This window comes from Cyprinodon tularosa, unplaced genomic scaffold (assembly GCF_016077235.1).
Source record: "Cyprinodon tularosa strain WSP-4 unplaced genomic scaffold, ASM1607723v1 ctg651, whole genome shotgun sequence".
Classification (NCBI taxonomy): domain Eukaryota; kingdom Metazoa; phylum Chordata; class Actinopteri; order Cyprinodontiformes; family Cyprinodontidae; genus Cyprinodon; species Cyprinodon tularosa.
This window is the reverse complement of record NW_024039398.1, coordinates 138,950-157,471: the sequence shown is the minus strand read 5'-3', so window position 1 is coordinate 157,471 and position 18,522 is coordinate 138,950. Positions and strand designations below refer to the sequence as shown.

The 18,522-nt window shown below is 36.3% G+C and overlaps 1 protein-coding gene across 1 annotated transcript in view; it reads left to right on the top strand.

Annotated features, from left to right (window-relative positions):
* Positions 1-16,725, top strand: part of LOC119799174 (acid-sensing ion channel 1-like) — a 79,127-nt gene extending 62,402 nt beyond the window's left edge. The window contains exons 3-10 of the mRNA XM_038308976.1: positions 8,156-8,306; positions 8,418-8,545; positions 9,818-9,968; positions 10,061-10,117; positions 11,900-12,053; positions 12,233-12,324; positions 12,420-12,499; positions 12,729-16,725. Of these exons, the coding sequence (XP_038164904.1) occupies positions 8,156-8,306; positions 8,418-8,545; positions 9,818-9,968; positions 10,061-10,117; positions 11,900-12,053; positions 12,233-12,324; positions 12,420-12,499; positions 12,729-12,845 (930 nt within the window). The 3' untranslated portion in view covers positions 12,846-16,725. The remainder of the gene's footprint in view (positions 1-8,155; positions 8,307-8,417; positions 8,546-9,817; positions 9,969-10,060; positions 10,118-11,899; positions 12,054-12,232; positions 12,325-12,419; positions 12,500-12,728) is intronic.
* The last annotated feature ends 1,797 nt before the right edge of the window (positions 16,726-18,522 follow it).

The window sequence follows — 18,522 nt, the reverse complement described above, 5'->3', positions numbered from 1 at the left end:
TTTATGTAAAAATGTATCAGATTGGATCCCATCAGCTTTTTGGTCCATTCATCTAATACTGAAATGCATAGCTTGAAAAAATCTCTCCCTGCAACACGTTTCGCTGAAACTCCTCTGGCTGCCCGTCTGTGAAAGCAAAGAAACTTAAACAAGGTCTACAAACATGAAGCAACAAATAAAGCTGAGCCCATTTGGCATGTTTGTGTGAGGTGGAGTGTATCCCTCTCATCAAACACACTCTTTGTGAAAACACACTGAGTCACCTTTGTTTGGTCACAGAAAGCCGGAGAGCTGTAGCTTATTAGAAAGTCTCTTTTTAAATGCTGTTGATGTGTAAAGAGAGTTTTATTTTTTTAATTTAATCGCCCTGTCCTTCGTCTCTACCTACCCCTTCATGATTTATCCTCTTTAGTTTGACACATGGTGACTCAAGGTTACTCATTCCATAGTCTCATCATTATTAATACTCAAAAACACACACAAACATCCTGCCTCTGGCTTCTGATCCTCTGTCTATAATTTATTTTCTCTTTAGAGCAGCTTTCAGTTCCACCTGGTTATTAGTGTGGTGAGTCAGCTATTCATTCAGGGTCTAATGGCGGAGGAGTGTGTGGTTTGGCTCTGAGGATTTTATTTATTTCTAGCTTTGTTCTGGAAACAAGGGATTAGAATGAGGCGGCCTTCAAAAATGAATACTACAAACACATTCTGCTGTATTTACTTCAAATTGGTTTTCACATTGATTTCAAAGGTAATGTAAATAATAATAATTTCAAATTAATACAAATAACAAATATTTATTTTGGCTAAGCATGTCTGACCCAGTGGAATTATGTAGACAAACATATTTTCCAAAGATTCTCTCAATGTCATATTTGCAGACAAAGGTTACTTTTCAATACATACTCTTAAAATGAATGAAGGATAGCATAACTGCCTGCTTTATCAAGATAAGGTTACAAAGATAATCTGACAGGCTGGATGGCAAGGAGGGCATTAACCCAAGAAGTAATAAAAATGTTCCTATTTATTTTTGAATAGCTACCTATATTCACAGCTCAGCTAGGATAATCTGTCTTTAGAAGAAATTTGAGTCCAGCACTCTGGACTTTCAGTAAGAGAAAGTTTTAAGCCTTCTTTACACAGTATAATTTGGCAAAAACTGAAAAGTTCAGTTTTTCTTTGAAAATGGCACTATTTGAAAACGGGTTCAACAACAGTGGAATCTTATTTCATGGGGAGCCTCTGGTACATGCACACTGTGACTCAGTCAGGTGCCAACTCTAAGTTGTGCTCAATCGCATGTTGTTGAGTATTAAAGAAGATAGTGCTGACTACTGATACATGGAAAATCAGTTTTTACACTTTGTGATGTTTCTTCCAGAGTTGTGTACACTAAGGTCAGACTTTAAACATTGTCATGTAGACATATCAACGGCAGAGATTAACAAGAAAATCCTACTTTCAGTGTTTCATTATTTTGTGAGCCAAAAAATCCACATTGTGTCTCACCTACTGTAGGTCACAAAAATAAAAGACTTAGACAAGAAAGCATGCAAAATACTTCAGACCTCACTTGGACCCCTGATCTGTCTTCTGACTAAGTGAATCAAACATGTGAGCTACAGACTGGAGCTGCTAAGCATGTTTTAAGAGGACATTTTTTATTAGCTTTTTTTTTTTTTTCTGATGATGATGATGATATACTGATACCTCAAAACAAGCTGTTCATGTCAGCCGTAGCTTCACAGCAACGATCATCCCATGAATGTCACCAACTAAATGCTGCATTTGTTATTAATGCACTTTTGGGTTCTGTTTAAGTTTTCTTTTTTGAGTATTCAGTTATACTTTGATTCATATCTTTCTTTGTTTTCTAGTTTATTGGTTTCATTTCAATTTTGTTTTATTGTAATTATTTATTGTATTTGGGTTCTTTGTTATTGTTTACACTCTGCTGCCCTCTTGTGTCAGTGTCTTTTTCCCTAGCTCCCTTCTAGACTCCTCTGTCCACACCTGCTCCCAATTTGCTGATTAGCCTGGTCTTTGATCAGTCTCCCATTTATACACCTCATTTTCAGTCTCTGTTTTCTGGTTCATTGTTGTTGTTTTGTTACTCCGTTGTTTCCTGGCTCCTCTTGTGGGTTTTCCTTGAAGTTCTCCTAGATTTTGGTTTTCAGTATTCTTTTACATTTTTGGACTTTTTGCCTCAGTTGCCTGATAGTATCATACGGTGGTCAATGTGTGTCCTACAAATCAAAAAATAGATAAGTAAACACAAATGTAAGGCTTGCAAAAATAAAATTAGACTAACACACAAAAACACACAGAACAGCAAACTGGAAACAAAAAATGTTTTGTACACAAAGCCTGCTACAGATGTGTTTCTAACACACAAAACACTTGCACATATGTTTTCCAAAGCAGAGTGATTCTGTGTGTTTCGGCTACATCAGGATTGCCTTACCGCACTATAGAAGGGTAATTAAATAGAACATAAACCAGCATTTGTTTGACCTGTTCTACCAAAGTATTCCATACTTGCTCTTTTTGTAATCACCATACATTTTTCTCTTCCATCACGAGTAGGGTTAGGGTTTATTCTTTTTTTTTTTTTTTTTTTTACGATTACACACATCACTAAGAATGCATGACCCCTATGGGAAGCACGGTTCTGGCAGCATCATGCTGTGAAGATACTATTCTTCAACAGGGACAGAGCAACCGGTTAGTGGATAAGGTTTGGATTGAGAGATGCAGGAAAGTAGTCAATAAAACTACGCAGAGACCTCAGACTGCTGCAGAAGTTCCACTCCTAATCCTTTAGGCTGAAAATACCACATCAGACGCATTGGAGGGCATTAAATCAGCACATATTTAAGTTTTGGAATGACTCACTTCAGCTCCGTTTAGGAATGTCTGAAAAGGCATGTAAAATTATATTCTGAGACTCTTTACTGAAGCTGAGTTTTTGTTATATTGTAAGGATTTTGGTTTCCATATGTACAAAGCTTATAAAAACACACCCAACAAGAGCTGCAGTTGTTATGGAAGCAAAAATTGGTTTGTATTGACTTTGCAGAAATTAATATAGAGGATTACTGAATTTATCTGATTGTAAAGTGCAATTTTCTTTTTCAAATGAATTACTATTTTGTGTTTTTCGACCACATAAAATATTGAAAAAATAAACATTTGAACAGATGTTTTGCCAGCAGCAGTAACAAAAATAATAAAAATTCAGCAACCTAAGTAAAAGGACTGGGGATAACAATAAAGAAAAGTTAAAACATTTAAAATCTTAAGCTGATTTATTATTTTTTTTAGAGAGACAGAAACAAAAAGATCTGACTAATTTTTCCTTTGTAAAATTCTTTTCAAATCGGCTGTTTTTGGTTCTGGAAATCCTTTTTATCAGCTAGATACCAGCTACCAGACAGCAAAGTGAAAAGTGAGATCAGCACATTTTCATATTTTATGCAGAACAAGAGAACAATTAACTTAGGCTCTCTGATTTATGATGTCCCTGTTAATGTTTTATTCTAGTGCACAACCAAATACTTCATGTGTTGTCCCATTAGGTGTGGGCATGATCAGTACTAACTGACATAGCACATTACAACAAATACCACGCATAAACTTTTAATCATTCAATGTTACAGCCATCAGCTTTGGACAAATTGATATAATTATATTGTTGTGGGGTTTTTTTATACCTGTTTTTTGTTGTTGCTTTGTCCATTGTTTACTGCTCCTTGCTTCCCTTGTCCCAATGGTGGGTTTTTAAGCATACAGCTTAATAATAGTGAAAGTGTTTTCACTTTACAGAGCCAGCTTTCAAGTCTTTAAAAAATCCCTTTTAAACAGGGAGAGCACTAATGGACTGAACGTAACCTTCTGAGAAATATTTTACTGAGTCGCAGGCTGTAAGGCTGTATTTAAACCTTGCCAAATGCGTGGTAGAGTGCACGAATTAGCCTTTAGAGGTTCCTTCTAAACTTGAGGTGCATATATAAAACAATTATGCATAATTATTTGCATATTGATTTATTACCGCTGTGCACTGGTGAGAGCTTTTTAATGCATGAAAAATAACTTGTGAGTGACAGGTTGATGGACCATAAATCTATGCAGATTATAGTCTGTTGAAAGTATACTAGGGAATTAAAGTATTTCAAAAATGACTGATTTGAAGTTTATACTGTTTGACATTGAAACAAATGTCAAATAATAGGACATCTGTAGTCAAAATGTGGAAATATTATTTCTCTGCTGCTGGAGAGCATTTTTTATTGTAAAAAAACAAAACAAACTTGAAGCTGCACAATCTTTTTTTGATATATGTCTACATGTTCGGGTTATACAGCTGAGACCAAGAGTTATCAGGAATAAACTCAAATCTGTACATCGATCACAGTGCTGGAGAATTTTATGCACCTCTCATATACACCATTTAACATTTATGCAGTGATTGATTTGTTTATACTGTGCAACCAGCCGATCGGTCAACACATTTTTCTTCTGCCTGTAGGTAAAAGGGCAGGGCCCTTCCTCTTTTCCTCTTTTTGTTCATCCAGCCATCAGCCTGGTGTGTGTGATCAGTGGGTAAAATGAGTGTGTAGAGTGGTAACTCCAGCCGAGTGGATAGAAAATGAAATGGAAGACTATTTTTCTTGGACAGATTTCAAAACTGAAGGGACTCAGTCACTTACTGTAATCCTCTTCTTATATCCAGACTGAAATGCCACATTTTAGGTTTAATCCTGTAAGGATACGCTCTGGTAAACTAGTGCATTAATATCTTATTTCATTGTGTTAATTTGATTTCCTTAGTGTTGTACATTTGTTTCCGTGCTTAGTTTCTAGTTTAGTAGCTGCAACTGGCTACAATGATTAACATGTGACACTCAACCTGTGTCACAAATGCCCTCATCAATTAATTCATATGCCTCAACCTATTTAACCAAACCAAAATAACATGGAATATTTGTATTGTGTTTTCTTTATCAGAAAGATTTTTTATTTGAAAGAACACCAAATTACATAGCAAAGAATATATTTATACTGAGCTTCAGTGTCTTCTCAATTTTCAGGTTTTTATAAGGCTCCCAAATCTCAAACTCACTCTTTTTATTCTAGAAACTTTTAACACCACCTATTTTCTTAACACCAAAACTGTCAGATGGCAAACAGTCTTTTTTCAACTTATGGTGATTCCTTGTAGGGGTGTTCAGATGAAAAGCCCTGGTATTTTTTTTATTATTAATTATTATTAATATTAATAGAATTAGAAAATTTATGTCATTTATTTAGAGAAATTACTGTTAGTTGATAAGTTCATTGGCATCTTTAGCTTATTTATATTGTTTGCGTTCCTTTTTAGTTCTGTTTATTTGAATAAAAGAAATGTGCGCACTGAATCATACATATTGAATGTCAATATATACCGACGCTGCTTGACTGGGTCGCGCTACTAGACCAGCATCTTCCGAGGACCACAGATCACCTCCTTATCGATCCCCTTCAAAGATGTTTTCTGTGATACATTTTAGGCCCCAGTGGTAACCTTAACAGAAACTATAAGTCTAAAGGGGAAAAAAACTGGGCCCCTGATAGGAGATAGTCATGTGCTACTATTACTTGATATAGCAAGGCTAAAAGGATAAGACAGTACTAAACAATCAAACTTAAAATCTACAAAGGCTCAGGTACAGCTAGACACAGAGTTACTAATAGACACTAAGTTGTATAAACTCAGTTGATTGAACATTAGATCTCTGTCAGCAAAACCTCTCATTGGAGAAGTGCTACACCAGTAAGGACTGTCGAAAAGCTGAATGCAGATGGCAAAAGTCTGGACTGCAGGTTCACCACAAGATCTATAAAGAGAGGCTTCAAAGATATAACCTACAATTCCAAGTTATAGCTGTGGTCATTGGTCATATAAAGTCTTCCTTCTCTGAGATGATCAGCAAAAACATTAACAAGTCTTATTTGTTGTCAACTACCACCAAATAAACTACAAAAACAGAATAAACCATAAACCAGCTAAGCTCTTCCTGCTGATATCTCACTGTTTTTTACCCTCAGCCTTCCTTAGGAAACTCTACTTGTCATAAAATATGATTTAACTCAAATAATAATCCATGTTGTTTTTGTCAGATGTTCCCCCCAGGCCCTAAAAACAGCAGTTATCAGACTGCTGTTGAAAAAGACCATTTTGGACAAACTGCTACTGCAAAACAACAAGACCATCATAACCATCAGTAGGCTTATTAAAAAACCTGTTTTAAACAGCTAAACGCCTTCCTAACAATGACCAATGGTTTTAATATTCCCCAGTCAGGCTGCCCTGTTCACCAAAGCCCAGATGTATTCATTGACATCCTTATACTGTAGGTGCAGGCTGTGGAAAAACTACAGTGCTGTTGATCCCTTTTTTTTATATTGGAGTGCCTTTCTGCTACCGCACGTGAATGTTTGAAATCCTACTTGATGTACAGGGAATTTTTGGTTTCAGTAGGTAACTTTAAGATCATCAGTGCAGTTTCCAAATCAATCAGTGATGCTACACGTTGTATTTCACACTGAAAGAAAGGATTGTAGCTTTAAATGGTTCATCTGGTTATCAAAAGCATTGATTGTAAGTGAAATAATTACAACTTACTTCCTTACTTTCATAAATACTTTTGCTATGTGGAGGAAGGCCTTTCTTTTTTTCTATTAGGGTCCGCCTTTGTGTTGAGCAATCTGCTTAATGTCCTGAAAAAAGCTAACGGAAGACCGTATTATTGTTTTAAATTTCCTTCTGTTGATGTCAGCAAGGAGAAATCTAGTAAATGTCCTTGGTCATCTTCATCATCCAGCCAGTTTATCATTATTAAAGCTGATTTTTAAATCTGCATGATGATGGCACGTGAAATTAGGTATAGTTAAACTGGGATTTAAGGGAAAAAACAAATAGTTCTTATACTTAGCTTATTTTTATTTATGACTGAACCTTATTGCATACAGACTATTATTATCCTGCAAAATAAACACTTTAAGCTCTAACATTTAGCTCGGTGTATTTATAGCATCATTCTGGAGGATTAAACTAGGAGCCAATGTCATATTTTATAATTGCTGTGAGAATTGCTTCTCTCAGCTTTTTGACTCCAGTATGAGCTGAGTGCGAATATTGTTGTGCTGCTTTCACTGACACAGAAAAACTCCAATCACTCTTAATACTGTGCTCATACTCCCTTATTTTTTTCATAATGCACCTTTTTTATTCCAAACACTAAGTAAATACCGCAGCCCAATGTGTGCATAATTGTAATACTCTGCCTTTCTGTTCCTTTTTAGTGGTAAATGTTTTTTTTTTTTTTACTTCATATTGATGGCTGCGTCAGCTGCAACCAGCAGCAGTGCCTTGCTGACTTTTCGTGATAGATGGCCCCAAATGTTTTAACTGCCTGCAGCGAGATCCAAACTCTTTCTGGGCAATTACTTGTTTGGCTTGCTCCCTTCTTAATGTATATATGTCAATCTTTGCCAAAGTGATGAACAAAAGCTCTCTCCATGCATGAGAGGAAAAATTCCCTCCATCTTTTGCCTACTTCACTTTGCATCCCAACTTTACTACCTGTGAGCCAAACAGTCTGTTAGAGTTCTTCAGTGCTGGATTTTTTTTTTTTTCAATGAAATTTGTTGTTCGTATTAACCGGAAGCTTGATTTAACATCTGTGTTTTAGCTTTCCTTGAAAATTAAGCCAGCATTCTTACTGGCTGGGATGCTTGGTATCCATGGCAACATGAGGTCCATTACAAGTGCCATAAAGAGCGAGCAAGAGAATGTTAAATCACCAGACTGCCAGTTCCCATCACCTCACTGGGTTGATTGTGTAACTTACACGCCCACAAGAGGATACCTTCTGTTAACCATTTTTTTTACTGCTCACTCTTACATTCTCCTTTCTGTTACATCTTACCAGCTCCACATTCATGTCATGCTATTTCTGTTGCATATATATACATGCTATCATATTAACACCCAACCGCAACGACACATAAACCTACAGTAAGAAAGTGAGTCCAACACTGACCCCAAGTGGAAAAGCCTGACAGATTCCTGTAAGACAACCCAACTCTGAACTTCCTTTGTGTCACTTAGGTTTTTACGCGCTACGGGAAATGTTACACCTTCAATGCCGGTGGAGATGGACGACCCCCACTCATCACCACCAAAGGCGGAATGGGCAACGGACTGGAGATCATGCTGGACATTCAGCAGGATGAATACCTGCCAGTCTGGGGAGAAACAGGTAAAAAGTCAATTTCAGTGGAGTGTTTGAAAGGCAAATGTATTAGTTTCACTGGTAATACCTTTCTTATCTATTATCTCACTCTCTCTTTATCTTTGTCCCCCTACCAAGATGAGACTTCATTTGAAGCTGGGATCAAAGTTCAGATCCACAGTCAGGAGGAGCCACCCTTCATCGACCAGCTCGGATTTGGTGTTTCACCAGGTTTTCAGACGTTTGTCTCCTGCCAGGAGCAGCGGGTACATATTCTAGAATGTGGAGCTTAGATTTTAGTTCTGTTTCTCACTTTACTCCAATTCCCGAGGCACATTCTATTCTTTAATTCATATTTTATGAAAAGTTTAAAGTTTCTCCACTTGTGTGTCATTAATAATTATACTTTATTCTGACATCTTGTAAATGGCAGCTGTTCTGTCTGTATGTGGAAAAGAACCACCCAAATAGCATAAGCTCAGGGATGATGTCATATCAAATTAAGACTGTCATATTTCATGCTTGCACCAAGTGATTTTAGAAAAGGCCTATTGGTTAAATGAAAAATGATGAAATGCCATCATTTTCATTAATAATATATGAACCCCATCAGATGCCCTGGACAAAAAATGATTAGTGGATGTATGTGGACCAAAGAGGACATTTGGTCAGCCTATACTCTATGCACCATGTTAATCACCACTGTATAGTGCTCTAATAGTATGTTTGTAATTATTTTCCTTTTCATCACATTTCAGAAACTATGATGAATTGGTCTAAATGTTTTCCAAGTGTTTGCAGGAAAGAGTTAGACAGTGTCCCTCACTTGCAATATGGACTTAGCCGTTTTGGGGCCCCAGCAAACTTTAGTCAGGGTGCCCTCCTCCAAGTCAGCCTTAAAGTCCCGGTCGGCCCCAAGTGTTACAGATTCTGTTTCCTGTCTTGATTAGATTGCAGTTCTTAAAGGCAACTAGTGCCACGAATGTGGCAGTCAATAGACTTTTGTTTGATAAAATACTAATCTGCATTTTAAGCAGCAATCATATATTTTACCCTTTGAAATCTGGAAACACTGTCGGGATTTTTTTTTACATTTCTTGGATGATGAGAAAAAACAAATACGCCTTATTATTTCCTGTCAGTCACTGTATGTTTGTTTTCCACAGTTATGAAGATTGTTTGACCTTTGGAAGCAAAGGCAAAATGCTGCAAAATATCTTTAGCTATTGTCTTGTTTGGATTTAATGTTTTGGTTTATATCTATACTTTTGGGTAAATAGATCTAAATTCTGAACTGATTTTGATCAGACATGTGTGAAGCCAGTCATCTTTATTTTTCATTTCTTTCTCCACAAAATAAGATTGTCTGTCAAATAAATGTCCAGTTTCTAAAATAATAGATTGTAAATCATGCTCAGTCTATAACTACTATTCAACCCTCCTAATTTACAAATTTAACAAATGCTTGATTTTCCGCTTTTAAAGTTTTTATTTATTTTTTTATTTATGAAGACCTGAATTGTTTGTTTTCATTGCAGCTCATATATCTGCCCCCACCCTGGGGAGACTGTAAGGTGACACCCATGGATTCAGAATTCTTTGAAACTTACAGCATCACAGCTTGCCGCATAGACTGTGAGACTCGCTATCTATTCGACAACTGTAACTGCCGCATGGTGCACATGCCCGGTAGGACACAAACATCTGTTGTATGAGAGTTAAAGCAGTGAATACTTGGATAAAGACACTTAGAGCTGTTGTTTGTGTTGCTTGTGCCTCAGGCAATGCTGATTTCTGCACCCCCCAGGTGTACAAAGAATGTGCTGACCCAGCTCTTGGTAAGAAAAATCACCTTCCTGCAGACATAGCTTAAACATAACAATTTCAAAAGAGGTTTGAATTTTATAATTTTAAAAAGCACTGAATAAAATGCATTTTTGTCATGTTATCACCAGCATGTTATTACCTCATACAGTGTTTGATTTGGATTTTATAGGACAAACTATTTTAATTTAAAGGTTTATGAGGTTTTATGTATTTAGACCTACTGTGTTAATAATTTTTAGAGCCACTTTTGCTATAATCCAACAGAAAATCTTTTGAGGTATGTCTCTATCCAAATTGCACATTTAGAGACTACATCATTTTACCAAGTTCTCCTTCAAAAATAAATATTGGTGCCATAGATTTCTGGGTGGTTTTGTTAACTCTAATCAGTTAATTTCAATAAGTGAACAAGCTTGATCTAAAAATTTTTACTGTAGTTCTGGTTATAAATGTAATTTTGTTAGTTTGAAGTTTAACCACTGCCATTGTGCGCAGCCCGGGGAGCAGTCAAGGGTGAAGGGTCTTGCTCAGTGGCAGTCTGTGGGATTGGGTTTAGAACCCACAACCTCCGCATTCCAAGTGGAATGACACTTTTTTTCTACTTTAATAATGATTTACCATTTACCAACAGTTTTGCATGTGTAGTCTGTGAGCCATTTATATAGGTTTGACATCTCTGTCCATGTCATGATTGGCTTAAGAGACTTAACCCACATGCAGAACACCACTGGAAGCAGAGTAAAAGTTTAACAGAGTTTATTGAAGGTTTTCACACAAAGAACATGAACTGGTTCAGGCACTGGTCCAGGACTGGATTCACTGATGTCTGCAGAGACAGATAGTTTGATTAGCCAGGTAGTCAGATGATTTGTAGAATTTAGATTATTCAGAATATACCTTGAAGAGGTCCAGACTGATCTTTGTGAGAGAGGGAACCGGTTGGGTCCAGAGACTGTTGGTTCAGCAGAGTGCTCAGCAGCAGCAGCGTCTAGATTCTGACTTGTGAGTGGCAGACCTTGGTTTGAGATTCCAGCTCTTCCTTGAGAGCAGCAGGAGGAGTCCAGATTGAGATCTTCAGGTTTGGCTCCCTTAGGCAGGCAGGCAGGTTTACAGGCAAAGCTCATCCAGAGCTTAGGGCTTAGACAGGTTTCCAAACTTGGTCAACACTGCGGCGTTGAAGGAAGGTCTGGCTGCTGCTTATGTAGGAAGGTCTCCTGATGGGCTGATGAGCGTCAGGTGTGCTGGAGGGCTCCAGCCCAGGAGACCCACAGCGCACTCTGCTGGAGAAAGGTGGTGAATCTCCAGATCCCAACAGTCCAGGGTTTGGCCCCTGGTCCCAGGACCTTTGCCATTTGCCTCTTCCCTCTATTCTAACCCTATCTCCTTTCAGCAACCTGTCAATTAAAACAAACTACTGCCATATTAATCCAACTTAGTTGTGTCCTCTAGACAGTTTGTCCATTTCAGTGGTTATATATGTAGTTGTAATATACTCATTCCATCTTTGTACAATAAACTGTGCTGTTGCTTTAGGCCTTTTCACAACTTAATCTCTTGCATCAAAAAAAATCTTTACCTTTTTCTAACACACACACACTAATCTAATCAAATAAAATGTATTAAAATGTGTTTTTGCAAATCACAGCATGAAGAAATTTCAAGAATTATGATGCAAGGTCTATCGAGTATTTGCTCTATCCCATAGGAATGATGGAGGCCCCACCAACATGAATCTTACCAGTTACACACGCACTGATCCAAAGGTCAAACTGAACTGTCTTCTTTTCCCCCAGATTTCTTGGTAGAACAAGACAATGACTTCTGTGTATGTGAGACGCCGTGCAACATGACCAGGTACAGCAAAGAGCTGTCCTTCGTCAAGATCCCCAGCAAAGCATCAGCCAAGTATCTGGCAAAGAAATACAACAAAACAGAGCAGTACATTAAGTAAGTATGATAATAAAACTGATTTTGGTTTCTGACTTCTCCTTTTTAAAGTGTATAACTGAGAAAGATAAATTATTTTATTGCATTCCCGTTTTCTTATGTTATAATATTTTAGGATGTTGCTGTACTTCAAAGTCTAATAGAGTGTTTTTTATCATATGTTTATCTTGTTTGGACAGGGATAACATTTTGGTTTTGGACATCTTCTTTGAGGCTCTAAACTATGAGACTATTGAACAGAAGAAAGCATATGAAGTGGCCGGCCTTTTAGGTATTGCTAATAATTTGTCATCCTGTATGAAATATGTTTTTTATGTGTAATCTTGTGCTGTGCGTGTTGGATAAACTCTTTTTCTCTTATTTAAGGTGACATCGGTGGTCAGATGGGGCTCTTTATTGGGGCTAGCATTCTGAGTATTCTGGAGATTTTTGACTACTTGTATGAGGTGAGAAAGTGTTTTCAGACACATGGAGGAATCTAATGGTCAATAAAAATGTTGCTTGTAATAATTAAAATGGTAAATCGTGCAAACTTTAGATATATTTAAAATAACATTAGATAGAGAAAAAGAAGTCTGATTGTGTAATAACAAAATAATAACATAAAATTAAGAAACACTCAAATATTTTAAACATCTGATGGTGTTGTTGAGACTTCTCTATTAACCCCTTCAGGTGATAAAATACAAGCTGTGTCGCTGTTCTGATAAGAAGCACAAACACAACAGCGCTGACCAGAGAACAGTCCTGAGCTTAGATGACGTCAAGTGTCACGTCAGTAACTTTCACTAAGCCTCTGCTTTCTGGAGGAGGGAACGTCTGCAAGACTTTGCTGCTGCAAGAGTAAAGGATGTGTGGATGAAAGAACTCTGCCTGGTTAGGCTTTACTTTCTCAGTGAGTGGCCATATGCATAAAGGAAGTTGAAGTTCCACAGACATTGAACAAGCTTCAGATACCAGAGATCAACCTGATCTGAACATAGATCAACTGCATGGTCATCTGTAAACAACTTCTAAAGAAGTAGCAAGGAATGCAGCAAAATGTGCATCATCTAAATGCAGATTTTAAATGTGTACTGTGCTGTGGTGTTTTTATCTGTCAGAGTGATTAGGCTTCATGTAAACTGATTGTTGAATTGCAAGAATTTTTCTGAGTCCCACACTGGCCCTGTTGCCTTTATTCTCCTATTTTTCACCAGAGGAAAAAAATATATATATTCTTTGTCCTTAAAAGCATCTTTCCTGTATATACCCTGCCAAAACACTTTACTACCTCAGCTTATGTGCAACATTGCCACTGAGTTTTTAGACATAGCTAAACTGACCATTATTAGGATAATCTTTTCCTGAAAAAGTAAAACATAAGTGGCTACAAATCTGCAAGAAGGCCAATCCAACAATAGGCATACTGTTAAGGTTCTTCAGTTTCATAGTTTATTGCAGTTTGATTTAAACCTTCTGGTGATGGATTTGTATTTTTTGTGCCTTTTAAAGTTACTGTAGGCGCTTTGGGTTTTTTTCTTTACATTTCATGATTTTCATACAAAATGAACAATATTATAGTGAAGTTATTGCTTTGACTGCGGCGCCTTTTCTTAAACTATCATTCTTCTTTACCCGCATGCGCCTCTTTGCCCCCTATTTGCTGTTTGCCTCGCATGAGATTTCCACGCATGCCAGGTGCTTTTGTCGTTGATTTTGATGTGTTTCTGTAACAGTGCCACCAAAAGGCCCAGCATACATCGTACAGCACCTTCAGTGGTGCTAATTGAAGGACTTTTTTTCCTTTATTGTTAATGAAAAGATACCATGTCTTTTTTTTTGTGGACCTCGCCTCATTGTTAAACAAATTTGTGAAGTTGAAGATCAAGATATATATCAACAAGTTACTATTTTCCTGTAGAATTTCCAAATAACAAAGATTATTAGGGATGCCAATAGTTGTAGTTCCAATGACTTTGTTCAAGGAGCTTGCTGAAAATGTTTGTGTTTTATCCCTCATATAAAATGTATTTAAATTAGAGGTCAGATTGTTCTCATATTTTGAGTTTGAAATGTATTCTATTGCACTCAAAGATTTATTTATCTTAAGGCTTTTTACTTTTTCACCAGAGGTGCCAACAGTTGAGGGGGGCATGCAGAGAAAGATGTCAGCAATGCATTCATCTAACAGTTCAGAGCTCTGGTTCTCAAGCTTATAACAAGTAACACCTCGGGCTCTACAGTAGTGCAACTCGAATGAACTTATTCAGTTTGCATTGATTTTTAAAACAAAAAAAGAATAGAAGAAAATTATATAGATTCTCAGTATTTTACCTATGTCTGTTTAGTTGAAGGGAGCAGATTAATAATACATTCAATTTTGACTGAGAGTTCAAAACGTTCAATTTCCAGCATATAAAATTAGACAGGAAGTAAACTTTAGTCAGCAACCTGCGAGAAAGGGGGAATGTTTCTTACTATTTCTTCCCAATATCCTAAACAGTTAGTCTTTAAAATGCAGTAATAATTACATTAATAAACTGTTCATTTCATATCGGACATGTCGTGTTCCATTAAACAATTAGTACCACACAACATATGTTAATATCTCCTTTTAGAGTTGTGACATACATAAAAAGTAAAGAAGCAACCTGTCATTAACTTGTATTGCTAATAGTAATAGGATTTTCACTGAGACAAGCCATTACTGCAGCATAACCTTCCTTGTTATGCTGCATACATGTTATAGGTAAACAAGTAACCACTTACATTTGCTGATAGTTCAGTATAGCCTGGAATTAGCCTTGTGTTTGTAAATGGTTAATACAGTTATAAGGAAGCCAAGTACTATCCTTTGTATTTGTGCCACAGTTTGAGAACCAAGGCTTCAGAAGCCAAAATACAGAAGTGGGTGTTGTATTTCAGCCCCAATGCCCATATCTGCAGGTTGGCATTTGAATCCTCTGTAACTCTGACCCAACCTAGTGCTATAAGATTAGCAGTTCATATCTTCTATTAGGTAAATCCTCAATGCAATCAGCCTTCTACTGATGGAGGTCAAATATGACTTCAGTTGAAATAAGCACTAGAGAGGCAATCCCTCTGTCATGCTGCAGGCTCTTTCAATATCATGCAGGTAGCGTTTTTTTAAGGATAGCTGCTCAGTGGTCAGTTATTAACATTAGGTCGTTGCAGGTTTGGTTCTTTGTAATCTGGGACCGTTGTAGACAAAGTGGCTTTTGATTTGGCCACACCAAAACAATAAAAAACCTGCATATAAAAGATATAAGACCATAAAACATGCCGGTGGTAAATCTAGTCAGTAAAAAGAATACAGGATTGGATATCATTCCTAAATAACATCTTTTGGAGCTTTTCCTAAATTTGAGTCATTCTGTAAGTGTACAAAAACATTACTACTAATATAGTATGAAATATGTGTTAAAAAATATGTCAATCATAATGAAAAACAATCAGAAAAGAAGTTAAAATAAAAATCGGCCGCAACAAATGAAATAAAAATTTTAAAAAAAATTCATAAGTATGTATTTGTAGATGCCACATACTGTGAAAAATTGCCCTAAAACTGAAGGGTAACTGTAAATCCCCAAACAAAAACAAAAAAAACTATTTAAATGGGAAAGATACATTTCTCATATCAAATAACTTTTAGTAAATATAACAGAGAGAGACCACATCAATGAGGATGAATATAGTGAATGTGCTTTTCCATCTTCTATAGGGCTCTGACATGCATGTATAAGTGCACAGCAGGTTTTCTAAAAAAAAAATGAGCACATCAATCATTTGTGTCCTCTTTTTGCTTGCAGTATGCTCAATGATATTTGTACCATATGTCCTGACATTGCTTAGGCCATGGAAAGGTAAAGCACTCGAGGGGGAAAGGAGGTATATGCTGCCCTCTGTTAGCCTGCAAACATAAATTTCTGCTCTGTTTCCATCTTAAATGTTGCATCTTAGCTGAGCTCGATATAAGCTCCAGGAAAAAGGAATGTGTAGCTGTGTTGTGTTTGCATCCAGCTCAAACAAACTGTCAGTTGTAAGTTGATGTAAATACTGCTGTGACCGTGAATAATAGCCCTATTGTATTAGTGCCATTTGAGTTGGGTTTATTTGACACAGACTAGCTGTGTGTCTCTGTTTCCTGTACATAAGTCTTGATGATTTATTTATCTTTATTATATGGTATATGGAAAAGCTTCATCTTTTTTATTTGCTTTGTAATAATGAAAACAGATATTTTCATTAATGTAAGTATAAATATCTTCAGTTTTGTTTTTTTCAGTTTCACAACCTCATGAATCTCTCAGAAAGTTCACAGGACTGTGACTATTGTTTTTATTTCCTGAATTTATTGTAAGCTTTAGATTTGTGTTTAAAAAGTGAAGGAGTGTTGTTTTTGTTTGTAGCCCTTTGAATGAAACAGATTTGCAGCAGTATATTTATTAAAGATGATATGCTAACTTTATATATCTGATTTGTCATTTCTTGTGTTACTTACCCCTTTTTCACATTCATTTTTCCTGCATGCTGTCTTCAAGGTGTTTTATCGTGATTCTTCAAGTCAGAGCTTCTTTGTGAAGAGAAAGAGAAAACTCTAGATTTATTGTTTTGCAAATATGAATTGTTATCAACCTGAATAGTTTGTATAATAAAAAAGCTGCAGATACTTTGGGTTATGTGTTTGCTGAATTTATACATTTATAAGACATCTGCCTATATTTTTAAAATGGAATTGACTGGATAAACTGCATTTGTTAATATTAATCTTCAAGTCAAAATACAGATTCACAGATCAATTTATTCTTTTTTTTCTTCTAAGGTTGGTTAAATTGAATTTTATGTATAACTTTAAATATGTTTTTTATTTTTCAAGAAATCTACTTTTAAAATGGAAAATTGGATTAAGTGTAACCAAACTTCTCCAAGAAACTAAAACAGGAGGAAGTATTTTAGCAAATTAAAGCGTGACTGAATTTGTGGCACAAAACCGTGACCTTTTGTCTGCAAACTAAGCTGGATTTTCTCACTGTTCCTGTCCTTAGAAGCTAGACTGCAGAGTTCAGTTCCTTCCTGCATGGCCCCTTCTGTTTGCTGTCCAAAACTTATGCAACAAGTCCTCTTTTGTTTAAAGCCACTGGGCCAAGTATTAATCTCAAAGAGATGTTTCAGACTTCTAATGGGCTTTCTAGGTTTTATTTAGGTATTAGGTCAACAAATGGTGGAGGTCAAAAAAAAAAAAAACTTTTGTTGTTCAGTAAAAATACATCAAAGAATGTTTTTAACTCTTAATTGCACTTTTAACAACCATGTATAATGAGTACTTACTGCAACATTTTGACAAATTTAGTCTACTAGATCTCAGAATCGAACTTTTCCAAACAGTATGGCATTTCCGAGGCCCAAATGTACATATTCAACTCCTGGTCTCTTACTTTGTATTTTTTGAGGTAGCAACAAGACAACAAGACTAACACAGACAAATGTTTCTAGTTTTTATCAAAAAGGTACAAATTGTGCATTTAATTTGTTGTTACTGTAACTGTGTTTATATGCGATTATGTGAAAGTTTAAAATGAAGGAGAATGAAACTGAAACCAGGCAAACTATCAGTAGAATATCTCAGTTATGAGTGGGAGCAAATATTAGAGCCGAGGAGATCAAATCATCTAATGGTTGGATGGTAAATATATAGTCAGTCATAGAGATAGGACATGATAAAAAAGGATTTCTTATGAAATCTAGAGGACCTGAACTATGAATAAAAAAGAAGGAACTGAGAGATGATCCCGAGACAGACTTTTGATGACACCAGTCTTGCCATTAAGCCACAGCTTTCTTGCATCTGCATTATCATCATCATTTCCAAAGGGACGAGGTAAAAAAAGAATAACTATAGGACAAGTCAAGAGTTTATTGTGCTGTAGTTTATGACTGAATTCAGAATGAAGCAGGTTTCAGCAGGTTAAATTCACAAAGAGATTTTTTTCACTCTGCATACTATGTTGGATTTTCATACATTCAAAATTTGATTTGCAGAGTACATGACATATTGGCACGCCAAGTGTTGATCAGAGCAGGACAAGTAAAGAATGGCATTTAAGAGTGGTGGAACATGAATAATATGGAAGCAACTAAACATAAATATAGATATTTGTGTTTGGTTGCTGTTCAGTGCAGCAGGGGATCTCTGCAACTCATCCAGAGTAACCAGAGTAACCCTTATCTTATGTCTCCTGTCCTTATTATTGCTCTACTTCCCTAAAACTTTTCCACCACTTCTTCCTTTGTTTTACTTGTTCGCTAATGTTCTAAAATAATCTTGCTTTTTTTAACTGGATCCATGCCAAAAAAAAAAAGGTAAACCGTGGTGTAGTCATTTACTAAAGGCAGTTGTTAAGTGAAAAGTTAGATTTGATTTTATTCATGAGTAACAGTTTTTGAATATTATGCAGATATGTATTTG